This window comes from Petaurus breviceps, unplaced genomic scaffold (assembly GCF_028583685.1).
Source record: "Petaurus breviceps papuanus isolate PSGF00001 unplaced genomic scaffold, PetGlider_PUasm1.0 90723, whole genome shotgun sequence".
Classification (NCBI taxonomy): Eukaryota; Metazoa; Chordata; class Mammalia; order Diprotodontia; family Petauridae; genus Petaurus; species Petaurus breviceps.
In genome coordinates, this window is record NW_027187323.1 from 2,465,619 (window position 1) to 2,479,711 (window position 14,093).

A 14,093-nucleotide genomic window follows, 5' to 3' on the forward strand; every position below is an offset into this window, starting at 1 on the left:
GAAGGAAGGAAGGAAGGAAGGAAGGAAGGAAGGAAGGAAGGAAGGAAGGAAGGAAGGAAGGAAAGTTATTAAGGAATTTTTAATGCATAAAAAAGTCTAGAAAGCACAAATAAGGATAGTTTTGAAAGCTACAGGCTGAATACATAGGTGTGTGTATATGTGTATACACACACACACACACATATATAAAGAGAAAATGAGAGAAAGGTTTACATAATAGAGAACAGCTTCATGAATGGTTTTCTTTTTCTCTACCCTTTTCCAGTTCTATGTATGTGGAAATAAGGATCTTATCTGATATTTAAATTTACAACAAAAATAAATTTTAAGAGAAAATAACCAGCTAATTTTGTGTATGTGTGTGTATATGTGTAATATTGTAGAGAAAGCTTTGGTATTGCTTCCCAGAATGCTAAGAATAATATCTGTTACTTCTAAGGAGGAAGAGAGAAGATAACTGCTCAGGGTTTTCCAAAAAGGTAGATATAAATTGAAGGACATTAAAAGTGGAATTTTCAAGCTGTCTAATGGCTAACAGCAGTCACACATTGTAAAGAACACACAAAAGAAACTCTAATTAAATCACTTTGCCCAGACAAGTCCTTAAAAAATGTTTTCCTAGCGCTTTGAAAAAGAATCTCACACATAAACACACACACACACACACACACACACACACACACACAAATATCTGATATTTCCATTCTTCTGTTTACCATTAAACGTCATTATCATTCTGATAAAATGAATAAGCCTCCATAATGTGCCACACCCAAGCCCACATAAACAACTATTTATGGAGAGCCCCAGGTGCACTGCCCTCTTCCAGGAAGCATTTTTCAGAAAAAACTGAATAAGTGATTTCCCAAGCCCAAGATCTCATTAATAATATTGTACATTATACTTTGAGAAAAACATTAGAATTCTGCACTCATTCATTTCAATATACACAAAATACTATGATGAGTTGATCTTGGTATTTAATATTTCTCTCTCTTACTTGCTAAATTGCAAGATGGTACAATCATTACTGTGTCAGTACGACTTTCCAATATTCACATTTTCTTTTTCAGTTCAATGTAATGGGTTAGTTTTTAATGAGTTAGTTTTAATTTTTAGTTCAGTGTTTGAACACAAAACTGAAATGAACTATAGCAAATTGCTGAACATTGAAGCAACATTTTTCCAAAGCACCTAGCGAGTCATCTTGAATCATAACATATATAGTTTTTCTGAAATTACTGGCCTCCAATACAACCAGAAGAGTCTTTCAAACTGAGCCTGGTCTGAATCAATATTTCATTTAGGTCAAATGCTGAATTTAAAGTAATCACTAGCAAACCCTGTCCACAGACTTGATCCTGCCAATTTCATTTAGCCAATATTTGTTAGGCTCATAGCATCATAAATTTGGAGCTGGAAGGGTCATGGAACTCAACCCCCTAATTTTACAGATGAGGAAATTAAGGGAGAAAAAGTTTGAGTAGTTTCCCCATGGTAACATAGGTAGTAAGTATCTGAAGGGTGTTCTGAAGCTATCTTCAGACTCCAAGTCTAGGATCCTCTCCACCATAGCACAGGATGCAAATTTGTGTAAATCTCCATTCCCAGTGCTGAATAAGGTTTGGTCCCTGATATTAAACAGTTTACTTTCTAATAGATAGTGCAGGCAGGAGAGGAGAGATGCAGAGCTACACTTTCTAAAGCCAGGCACACCTATGCACCAGAGAAGGAGCAACCAGTTTTTGCTAGAATTTCACTTATGGGGCCCACTGGTTCTTCAGTTCAAGTTTCTGACACCTTAGGACCAGATCAGTTGCCTAAGAATGTGGCATATCCAGGATCAATGTCCATTTCTAATTTGAGGCAAGACTACTGATCTCCACCTCTGAACAAGACCACTAGATAGGACAGGCTCAGATAATCCCATACCAGTTCATCCTACATCCTACCTGGGATTCTCTTTCCTTTCATCCCAAATAGTTTTAAAGGTAGTATTCTAAGAAGGGCACATTCTGGAAGGAGGCCAAGGTGTGAGGATGCCTAGCCTGGGAGCCTGATTTCTGCAAACAAATGACCTCCAAGACAATAGTTGTTCTTTGGCTACAACTCTCCAGCCAAGCTCTCTCATTATTTTTTTTTTTTACGTTGGGCCTACCTCTAAACATATCCTATGATCCAAACAATCATCTCTCGCTACTTTCAAATCAATAATCGTTGGAATGGGCTGTGCCGCTTCTGCCTAGCTTAGAGACAGCTTCCTATGGCTGAAAATCACTAGCCTTTCCTTCAAAGATGAAATGCATACAAATCATTCCTACTTTCATAGGGAGAGAGATGTGGGCTGGATCTATGATTTCATTCATCTAGGGAACTCTCCTGTAAATGTCCTCTCTCCGGTTCAACACTTTTGCTACAATTTCAGTGGTATCAAACTCAAATAGAAACAGATTACTGGTGGCCACATATTGACTTAGAAAGCCAGAAATTAACATCTGTATTTTAATGTAGTTTTTAATTATTTTGTTAAACATTTCCCAATTACATTTTAATCTGGTTCCAAGGGCTCTGGGGAAAGTTTTGCAAAGCAAGGGGACTGGCTAGTTTGATACCTCTGACCCAGAGCACTGATGAGTAAGTGACTTTCTTAGCCAGTAAATTAATGTCAGAGGTAGTATTTGAACCGAGACCTTCATGGTTTAAAGGCCTGTTCTCTACCCCTCTACATCAGAGGTATCAGAAAGATCACATGCAGCCCACAACCCTCTCAAGGTATCTTTTTAAGTTTTTTTTTTTTGTTTTTTGCTTTTTTTGAGGGGGGAAAGCAGGGCAATTGGGGTTAAGTAACTTTCCTAAGGTCACACGGCTAGTAAGTGTTAAATGTCTGAGGATGAATTTGAACTCAGGTCCTCCTGACTCCAGGGCTGGTGATCTATTCACTGTGCCACCTAGTTGCCCCAACCCTCTCAAGTTTTAAAATGTAATTGGGAAATATTTAACAACATAAATAAAAATATAATAAAACACAGATAATGTTAATATGTTGTTTTCTAAGACAATATGAACCCACTTATAAGGATCCCTATGTATGATCTTCCTTTCTATTTGATTTCGATACCACCACTGTACACCATACTTTCTCTCTTTTTACTTTTATACAGTCAATTTCTGGGCAGGGGACTTGGAGGGGAGAGCATCATATCTTTGTGGTCAGAGCTGAGTAACAAAATTAATATAGGAATATTACTAAGTCTCCTATTGGTTGTTTTGTTATGCCATAAAAATGAAAAATTAAGGTTTATAATGACTTTCTAGCTTTCCTTGAACAATAGCAGCTCTGAGCCAAAGCAGCAGCATCTCCCCCACAAAGCTACCTTTTTAATAATGAGCTCTTCGGAGCTGCTATTCAGAAGGTCACACAATCAGGATTATTCTTTGTTGCAGCCCATCAGGCAAGGAAGAACAAAGCTGCATCCCACAGGAACAAAAGCAACAGAGAGGATGGCCAGGGCTTGGCTATGCTGCCCAGACATCAGGAAAGAGAGCCCTGCTGCCCTTCAGAAGAGCCAGGGAATGATTTCCAGAGTTACCCTTGGTAAATAAACTGTCCAGCTCACAAACACATTTGGGGATTGTAAATTCCCAGCACTATGCAAGAGCTGACACCAGGCAATCTGTCTCCATGGCAATCTCACCCGTTAATCGAAAAATATTCCCTGCACTGCAGTGGACTGAGTCTCTGGAGAAGGCCCCACGAGGCGATTACTGAATAACTGATTGTAACAAGAAAGACAGCTACAAACAGACCAAGAAATACAGCTTTGAAAGATGGCGAATAGGAGAGTGAGGGCAGGGGGGAGGAGAGGCAGATTAAGATTAATGTGCATTTCCTGCCCCCTCCCCTTTAAAAGCAGGCTTCTCATGCCCCAGGAACTTCTACCTGCTGTCTATAGGAAAAGGAGTTATTAGGCTGATAAGAATCTGGACTGGCTAGAATGAGAGGCTTTCACCTGATAGGAAATGTTCCCTGCTTTGAATAAGCATCCTGTCCTTTACAGTTGTCAGGTGTAATTACCTTTAAGGGCTAAAAAGACAGAGAGAGAGAGAGAGAGAGAGAGAGAGAGAGAGAGAGAGAGAGAGAGAGAGAGAGTGTGTGTGTATGTGTGTGTGTGTGTGTGTGGTGTGTGTGTGTGTGTGTGTGTGTGTGTGTACACACACATAGAAGCATTCCCTTATATCACATTTATTCGGTTTGCAAGGAGGTTTTAATTATAAAATGAAAAACCCCAGAGTGAAGAAATAACAATTATATGAACAAATAGAAAAAATCTATTGCAATAGATAATGAGAGACTAATCAGGAATTCTCAGCAGAAATATTAATTAAAATTCTAAAACATATTTATCTTAAAAAAATCATTAGTCTGACAGTAATTCATTAAAATTTCACACATGAAACAGTAACTATCTAGTTATCCCTTTCGTGATTCAGGTCCCTAGGGACCTATAGACAAAGTAGAAGGGTAATTTCATCTCCTCTCTGCAACTCAAGCAGAACAGACTTGCTGACCACCTCACTGTTTAGATCTAAAACCACAATACAACAGGCAAATTAAGTATTTTCTCTTAATATCAATTAAACTGACACAATGGCAGTCCTAATGGTACACAATTTTAACATGAAAGAAGTGAAAAAACAAATCTCTATGTAGCCAGATGAGAGACAGCAGACTTACAACAAGTTGCTGTACATATAAATGGAAAGTGAAAATATCCATTCCCTTATTGTAATCATTTTGCACATATATAGTATCTTTTCCCCAATATGCTGAGTGTACCTTAAGTGACTTAAAAAACAATTATAATTTTTTTTAAAGAATTGCTTTTCTTTGAACTGGTCATATCATTCTTTACATTAACTCATCTTTTTGATTCACAACCTCTTTGAAAAAGACTGGATGGCTGTACAAATGTGCATTCTGAATGCCACACTTCTTAGCTATTCTCTGCACAGCAGGAAGGGATCCTGAAATACTAACAATCGCCCACTGCAATGCTAATTTCCCAGTGTCATTTCTCAGCACGAATCAGAAGGAAGAGCTACCAATCTCCCTGGTTTTAATGTTAAAATAGCAGTCCTCATTTGGATTAGGAAAACCTAGCATGTCCACAAATCCCCAGATCTGAAACCATCTAATGGATTTATCTAGCACCTAACACATAGTACAAGGGTGCTGTTCTGGAAGCTTCCAATTGACTTCTAAAACTTATAATTAGCCTATTGTAGGGGCTGCCTGTTTTTGCTGGCTTTTTGGTTTGTGATGGAATCACTTCTCTGCAAGGCAGCAACAGATGGGGCTAAATTTGTGGCTGGCCTGTTGCTCAACATAATATTTGAATTATTTATGGGGTCTTGAAAATTCACTGTATGTTATGCAGCTTCTCCTTCCCACTGGCTCCTTAATTGCTAGGCCCTTGATATATTTTGACTCAAGTGTCTATGAATGGGGTGGGTAAAAAAAAAATTCCAAGTCACTATCTTTACTTAGCACACTGTTTTTTTCAATCCATGATACAAAGAGGGAAGAGGCATTAAAGAAAATGAGCCAATAAGAGGGCTTACAGGGTAATTATAGCCAAAGATCACTGTAAACTATGCCCAAATGGATTTTTAGAATGATTCCTTGATACCTACACATCTCCTAATGCTCTCCTGTCAAGAATATGACTGAATAAAACAAGGCATAAGGTAGAAGCTGCAGTCCACTTTCTCTGGGTTGCTCCAGGTCAGTTTCATACATAAGATACGTCTTATGAAAGCTGTGTTTTAAAAGCAACAGACACAGATGTTTAAAAAAAATTCCACTTCTTGACAAAAAGGTATTATAAAGTACCTATTATGGGCAAGGGACTGTGCTAGGATGTCTAGAAAGGCTGTGGTGTTTCATCTTTATCCAGCAAATATCTTCCTTAAGCATGATTTCACGCATATATTGAGTAGACTAAGCAAATTCCCATGATTGAGGGGCACTGGAAGATTCTACCTGCACAAAAATGTCTTCTTCCTCCCACCCTAAACTGTGATGACAAGGTATGGCCATCTTGTCTTGCCTGGCTTAAAATTCCTATCATTAAAGACTTGAATTTAGGTTAGTTAGCAAAGACAGGATCACTGTCTCAAGAAATCTGCAAAATTGTACACATGACCACAAGAGGAAGGAGAGTTCTGGAAGCCTTTTAGTTTCTACCAATTGCACAGATGAGTTTATGGGGTTCGCTAATTTTACACTGGGAGGTAAAGAACCTGAGGTCTTCCTGCCTCGAAGTCTCCCCACTCTCAGCTGTCAAACTGATCTTCCCAAAGTGCATCTGGTCATATCATTGCCCATATTCAATCAGTTCTGGCGGCTTCCTCTTCAGGATCAAATATAAAATCCTGTTAGCTTTTAGAGCCCTCCATAACCTGGTCCCTTCTTACCTTTCCAGTCTTCCCACACCTTACATACATCCTCTCCCCAACATACTCCCCAACATCCTGGCATTTTCACTGGCAGTTCCCAAGCATGGATTGCCCTCCCTCCTCATCTCAACCTCTCAGCTTCCCTAGCTTCTTTCAAGTCTCAGCTAAAACCCCACCTTCTACACAAAGCCTCTCCTAATACCCCTTCTTAATGCTAGTTCCTTCCCCCAGCTAATTACCTCCAGTTTATCCTACCTCTTTCATGTTTGTACACAGCTGTCTACATATTGTTTCCCTCATCAAAATGGGGGTTCCTTGAGAGCAAGGACTGGCTTTTTCCTTTGTATCTCCAGTGCAAGGCTAGTGAACTGTCTGAGTGCTACAGAGAACACAGGGGTAACAGCAGGCTGGACACTTTAATGGAAGATAGATATCCACAGGGAAGCAAGTTCTGGGTGCTCAGAATTGACAGATGGGGACACTACGACAATGAGGGTGCTGGACCCAAAGACACAAGGCCAATGCTAAAAAGAAGCTTGTAATGAGATTAGAGTACAGAAAGGAAGTAAAGGACAAGAAATTATCAAAACAAACAGACTAGCTTCTAGTGGGATCACTATCAGTGCCATCACTACAACCCAGTGGTGCCTATGGTGTCCAGAGAAGTCACTCACTGTGCTGAAACCAAGTTTCCAGAAGTAAAATAAAGCACTGTGTGCTTCTTGTTGGCCCTGCCAAATGTCCTCCCATTCCTTTCTACTTTGGTCGAATCTCATCGTCATCCACTGACCCCAGGCTCTGTATTATTTCTAAAGAATGGTGCCCTCTGAGAATAAAGTCTCCTCAAAAGAAAGGTTTGCGCTTCATAAAGTTATGCAATCTAGAAAATTTTGAACTACTTTCATTTTGGAACCATTTTTTTTTTTGTTTTTCTTTGTTAAAATTAAATAATTTATTTACTCTCAGACAGCTAGCTAAAATTGGCAGCAAATACAGCCACATTTGAATCTGGCACTATCTGAACAATTATTTTTTTTTAAAAAGTAACCATAAGATCTCCCACCACTCTCTATTCAATATCTCCTATGCCACCAAACTTGCCTAAAATTCCAGTGTTCACGTGAGAACATCGGATTTGTCCAGAATAATTGCCCATTCTTTGCTTTATTAGCCAAGTGAATATGTGCAAGTCACCAAGTTTTAGTTGCAACATCTGTGAAATGGAGATAACATTTGTTCCTCACAGGGTTATCATGAGGATAAAAGAAGATAATATAATCCAAAGAGATCTATATTTTTTCTTTCAACAGACATTTATTAAGAAAAAAACAAAAAGACCCTCTGCTCAAAGAGATTATGTTCTACTAGGAGATGTGACATGTGATAGTAGAGGGCAAGAAGAGTAAAGAAGGGGTCCAAAAAGATGCTCTGGCGATGTGTGAGACGGCAATTCCGGACAGGGTCTCGAGGCAGCTGGGTGCCACAGTGGAAGGAGCTCCAGGCCTGGGCCTAGTTACGCCTGAACTCAAACTCAGCCTCAGATACTTACTAGCTGTGTGACCTTGGGCACTTACTCTGTTTGCCTCGGTTTTCTTAACTGTAAAATGGTGCTAGTAACAGCATTTACCTCCCAGGATCAAATGAGGCATTTGTAAAGTGCTTAGCACAGTGCCTGGAACAGAATACGTGCTATAGAAATATTAGATACAGGGGCAGCTGGGTGACGCAGTGAACAGAGCACTGGCCCTGGAGTCACTATTCCATTCACTGCACCACCTAGCTGCCCCTCAATCCTACTTTCAAGACATCTTGTATCCATCTCCTTTTCCTAATATTTCTCCCTGCATCCAGTCACGCCCTTTTCCACAGCAGCTATATTCCACACAGCTGTCAGAGTGGTATTCCTAAAGCACAAATTTTGACCATGTCCCTCTCCTGCTCAAGAAGTACGTTGATCTGTTGCTTCTGAGATCAAACAAAAATCTTTTGCCATTTAAAGTTCATTGTGATCTGGCTCCATCCCGTCCTTCCAGACTCCTTCATCCACTCCATCATGTCCAGTGAAATTGTCAGCTTTGCTATCCTATCCTTCTCACACAAAATGCAGCCCACATCTGTGCCTTACTATGGCTTATTCCCCATACTGGGAATGCATACCATCCTCACTTTCACCTCTTGGGTTCCCTAGCCTCCTTCAAAGCTGAGATTGAGCATCATTTCCCACCTGAGGCCCTTCCTCATCCTGTCAGCTGATGCTCTCCATCACACCCAAATTACCTTATATTTGGTTTAGATATTTTTTTGTATAAATATTTTAAACTCCATATATGAATGTCCACTGTTTCCCCCAAAAGAATGTAAGTTTTCTGCAGGCAAGAACTCTTTTATATTTATTTTGAAGCCCTGGTCCCCAGCACAGTACTGGGCACATTATAAACATATACTAATGCTTAATTACTACAGATCTGCCAAGGGAGCAGGGGGAAATTCAGGAAGTTATCCTTATGGTTTAACTATTTATCAGGTTTAGCTAAGTACATCCACCCCTTCTCCTCAGGTGTCTCTCAGGTTACCAAAGCTCAAAGGCAAGTGATTCACTGATCTCCCTCTCCTTCCTATCCCTGCTCCAGCTGCTGGTCACTGTTCTTACCATTTCTCCATCTGTTCAGTTCCAATTCCAGATGCTGGATAACATTCTTCAAGCTCTTGTTTTTGTCTTTTTCTTTCTCATACTTCTTCTTCCATTCTTCAGCAGTTAGTTCCAGGTTCACAGAGACTGTATTCTTGATGGTCTTGGCTCTAAGGGGGGGGGGGGAAGGCACAAAACATATGAATAATCCCTAAGCACCATTGCAATTTAGTCCAGACTTCCCATGTTGAATTTCAAAAGCTTCTAATTTGAGAAAACATTTTGTTATATAAAAACTCCCCCCGCCACTTCATTCAGCTTCCAAACAAGGTCCCCTTCCCAATGAATAGTGGTATAAATAACACCACTATTTTTCCAGACTTGAGTCTTTGAAGTAATCTGTGAGTCCTTTTCCATTGCCTCCCACATCCAAGCAGTTGTCAACCCCTACCAATTCTTCTTTCAAAATGACTCTCAGATGTTTTCTTTCCTCCACACCCCCACATCTAGTCAAGGTCCTTATCAACCTTATGTCTGGATTACTGATCTTTCTTCTAGCCTTGAAACTTTCCTCCTGTCAATATATCCTACATACCAGTGTCAAACTAATTGAAAAAACAACACCACTTTTCTCATTATACACACACACAGAGTGTGTGTGTGAGAGAGAGAGAGAGAGAGAGAGAGAGAGAGAGAGAGAGAGAGAGAGAGGAGAGGAGAGGAGAAAGAGAGAGAGAGGAGAGAAAGAGAGAGAGGAAAGAGACTTCTTTAGGGACATGACAGTCACAACATATCATATTTGCTATCACACTCTCCCTAAAATTATTAAAGTTTTATTTTTTGTATATTGTTTTAATTTAAATATGTACGTGTTATTTCCTATCCCACCCCCACTCCCCAAATCAAAGGCAAACACTTTGAAGGGAGGGACCATTTCTTTTCTGTCAATGCATCTCCAAAATCCAATAGGTAATTAATAAATAGCTGTAGAACGCCAAATGAAAAGAACTACTTAGGAATCATTTGAGAATCCAGAAGAGGATTCAATGCAATGGGAATGACCAGAATCCAAGAGGACCCCGAAGAAGAGAGATCACTACTGCACAAATGGAAACAATCTCACAGGAGAAGTTTTCTTCTTGAAATGTGTGTTTCCTATAGACCATCATCCCTAGGGTACAGTGAATTGGAGCAATTGCTTCTGGGCAGACTGTGTAGCTGTAATTACTGGTAGATGGATAGTGACTGAGAAAGACAGCTGGTCAGGGAGAAGATAGCAATGCCTGGGCTAAACAAACCAAAAGAAGAAAAAAGGACCTAAGGTTCAGAACACATATATGCATTTATATACATATATACATTCATGGACTAATTACATGTAACACATATACACCTGCAATTATTAGCTCATGAATATATGCATATGCCAATATAATTAGTCCATGAATAGCCATAGCTTTATGTTAAAAAAAAAGATGTAATTCATCAAAAAAATAAACATTAATTTCCTTTTTAAGATTCACCCTTTAAGGGGCCTTCCTTTCAAGGAAAAGCTTTGTCTAAATTAGGCATATTTGCTACAGGTTTGATCTTTTTAAACAAAGTTTCTTTGTCAGGAATGTTAAAACATGAACTATCTGGTATGTATGTCTGGTTAATTACTGCTGTCATCAAGTGACATTTTTGACATGATTCTGGTTCTAGTAAAATAAACTGAGTAATACTCAGCAATGGTGTAGCCTGTCATGCTAAAAAATTAATTCCCAGTGTAGACAACTAAATAACCTAACTGTCAAGAGAGAAACTGAGAGACACAGCTTAAGAATTGATATACCTTTCTTTAGGCTCCAGACTATAATGTCCCAAAGACCTTCAGTTCTAATGTCTTATAATAACAGCAATTTTGTCATTATTTCAAAGTTCTCTGGAATTTTATATCACTTTGTGTGTAGGAAATTCAGACAGCTTTACAGTTGCTCTACAGATTCAAATACACTGAAGTATGCTGGTACTTAAGTTAGAGAATAAAAAATAACCAACACGTAAAGACTGGTGGATGCTGAAGGATGAGTTTTGCCTATTATTCTTCAATTCAAAAGCATTCCCCTTGATAAATTGTATGATCTTAAAAGGCACTACAATAATAATAATAATAACAGCAATAGTTATGTTTATTTGGTGCTTTTAATAGTAATTTGGTGCAAAGCTCTATTGCATACTTATTTAATCTTCAAAGTCCTATGAATTGAAGGCTACTATTTACCCAATTTATAGATGAGGAAACTGAAGTTCAGAAAAGCTAGGTAAATTGCTCAAGGTCAGTCAAATAGTAATTATCTGTGGCAGAATTTGAATACAGGTCCTCTTGCCTCCAAGCCCAGCACTCTATCCATTATACCACATTGCTTGTGAATTGTCCTCATGAGCATGAGCTATTAGTATGCTATGCTATGCACAATCATAGGATGGAGGCTTTAAGAACATCCATTAGTTGTGCAAAATAGACTATCTTATTGCTATAGTAACTAGTCCCCCTCTAAATATTCTTCCAGCTATGAAGAGAATAACGAAGTATTTCAGAGGCATTTAGAATCCAACATGGTGGGAAAATGAGCCTCAATTTTCTCTCCTAGACATCTGTCAGCTCCACAGTATTTAAGCAATTTCTTCTTTATCCCCACTAAAGATGGGGCATGGAAAAAATTGTTTAAGTGGGATTTAAATCAGACATAAGAATATCCTGACACTAGAATGTTGTTGTACATTGGAGTCACAAAGGGGGATTAGGTAATTGCTATGCCTACAGTAAAGTTACACACATACTCTCTGTCCGAAAATGACCTAAAAGATGACCCATTTGAAGAATTGGAAACTGAGAGAATTCCCATAAATTGGAAAATGGCTAAATAAGTTGTGGTATATGATTGTGATGGAATACTATAGTGCTGTAAGAAATGACAAAGGAGATGCTTTCAGAAAAACCTGTGAAGGCTTATATGAGCTGATGAAAAGTGAGCAGAACTAAGAGAATATTGTACACATTAACAGCAATATTGTAACAATGACCAGCTATGAAAGACTGATCAATAAAATGACCCATAATAATTCCAAAGGACTCATGATGAAAAATATTATCCAGGGATATAATATTCCAGAGAACAGAACAGATGAATTCTGAGTACAGATTAAAGTATATTTTTTCACCTTCTTCATTTTTCTTGCTTCCTCCACACCTGCAACATGGCTAACATGGAAATGTTTTTGTATAACTTCAAGTGAATATTTATCATATTTAGTGCCTTCTTAATAGGTGAAGAATATCTGGCTACTGGACCCAGATGGCTCTGGAGGAGAAATTGAGGCTGATGACCCTGCATAGTCCTCCCTCACTCAAATCAAAGTCAACTGCAAGTCATGTCATCATTTCCCTGATGCCATGGTCCACTTTGAAAACAAAGGACAAACACAATTGGTGGGAAGAGGGGTTGAAGAAGGGAGAGAATTTGGAACTGGAAAAAAAATTTAATGGCCTAAAAGAGCCTCTAAAATAAGAAAGAAAAGCTCTATCAACCCACTTTTCCCTGGAAGATAAATAGTAATGGAACCTATGACACATTGTGCTCTTTCCTCCTTACCCAGAGTGAATCACAGACAGTCAAGAACTGAAAAGGACCTTAGAAATCATCTCAGAATATCAAGATAAGAAGGAACCCCAGTGGTCAACTAGTCTAGACCTCTCATTTTACAGATGAGGGAAATGAGGCCAAGAAGGGGAAAAGGATTTGCCCCAATGTCATACACAGGTCCAGGACTATCACCCAATTCTTCTGCCCACTCGAATAGTGCTCTTTCCATTGAGCCCAAATACTTGTTTGTTCCTGTGGAAGTGACCATTGTAGATGGTCCCAAGAAAAGAAAACCTATCATATCAAGACAGAAAAAAAATCCAGCATTTACAAAAGAGTAATTATTCACTTAAAAAAGTTTTCTCCCCAAAGTTTCTTTAAGTCAAAAGCTCCCTGAAGCAATTAAAAGGAGGTTTCACTGTTTAAAAAAATTATCTTTCCCAGAACATGGCTATTCTGAATGGTAGTTTCTTAATCTATGAAACAGGGATAATGATATTTCTGTCCTCAGTTCAATCCCACCAGAGAAGGACCCGGGTTTCAATACCAGCTCTTTTACTTTACTATGTCTGTGACATTGAACAAGATTTTAACCTCTCTGAGTCTCAGTTCTTTTTTTTTGGGGGGGGGAGGGGAGGAAGGCAGGATTTAAGTGGGTCAATTAATTGGGGTTAAGTGACTTGCCCAAGGTCACATGGCTAGTAAGTGTTACGTTTCTGAGGCTGGATTTGAACTCAGGTCCTCCTGCCTCCAGGGCTGGTACTCTGTTCACTGTGCCACCTAGCCGCCCCTGGGTCTCAGTTCTTTAATGTGCAAAAGGAAGGGGGTGGAACTAATGACCTCCAAGGTTCCTTTCAGCTTGAATCTGTGATCCTATGAACAGCAACAGTAACGATAACAATTAAACCCTCCACCCTAGAGACTGACTATATAATATCTCACTATGGCATGGAGATTACCCTGAATTCTAGTGTTGTTGACAAGGTGGTGAATTTTTTCAGCTACCATAATTCACAGAGACTATCTGTCCACTCAGGCAACAATAAGTTGCTTGAGGGAATAACAACAACCATTGGAATCAATGAATAATAATGAATAATTTAATATGAGGTGATTGCCAATCAAAGACATTCATGATGTCAGGGAAGCACTTTAAAAATCCATCCATTATCTCAAGTCAAAATTGGTGGCCGCCAAAATTTACCCAATAAGATCCCATTCCAAGCTACACAGCAATGGCAAGCAATGAACAAAATCCTTGAGATGAACTATTTAGGGAAAGAAGTATAATTAGTTCTTAAGTTTATGGACCCTAACAGCAGGATCCTCTTAACATAAATGAGCCAAAACATGCAAGTGCAATTAGCAGGGCATCTGTT

At 39.0% G+C, this 14,093-nt stretch overlaps 1 protein-coding gene across 1 annotated transcript in view; it reads right to left on the minus strand.

Annotated features, from left to right (window-relative positions):
- Window positions 1–14,093, minus strand: part of KIF5C (kinesin family member 5C) — a 195,233-nt gene that overhangs the window by 54,778 nt on the left and 126,362 nt on the right. Inside the window, exon 11 of the mRNA XM_069066766.1 lies at window positions 9,110–9,258. Within this exon, the coding sequence (XP_068922867.1) occupies window positions 9,110–9,258 (149 nt within the window). The remainder of the gene's footprint in view (window positions 1–9,109; window positions 9,259–14,093) is intronic.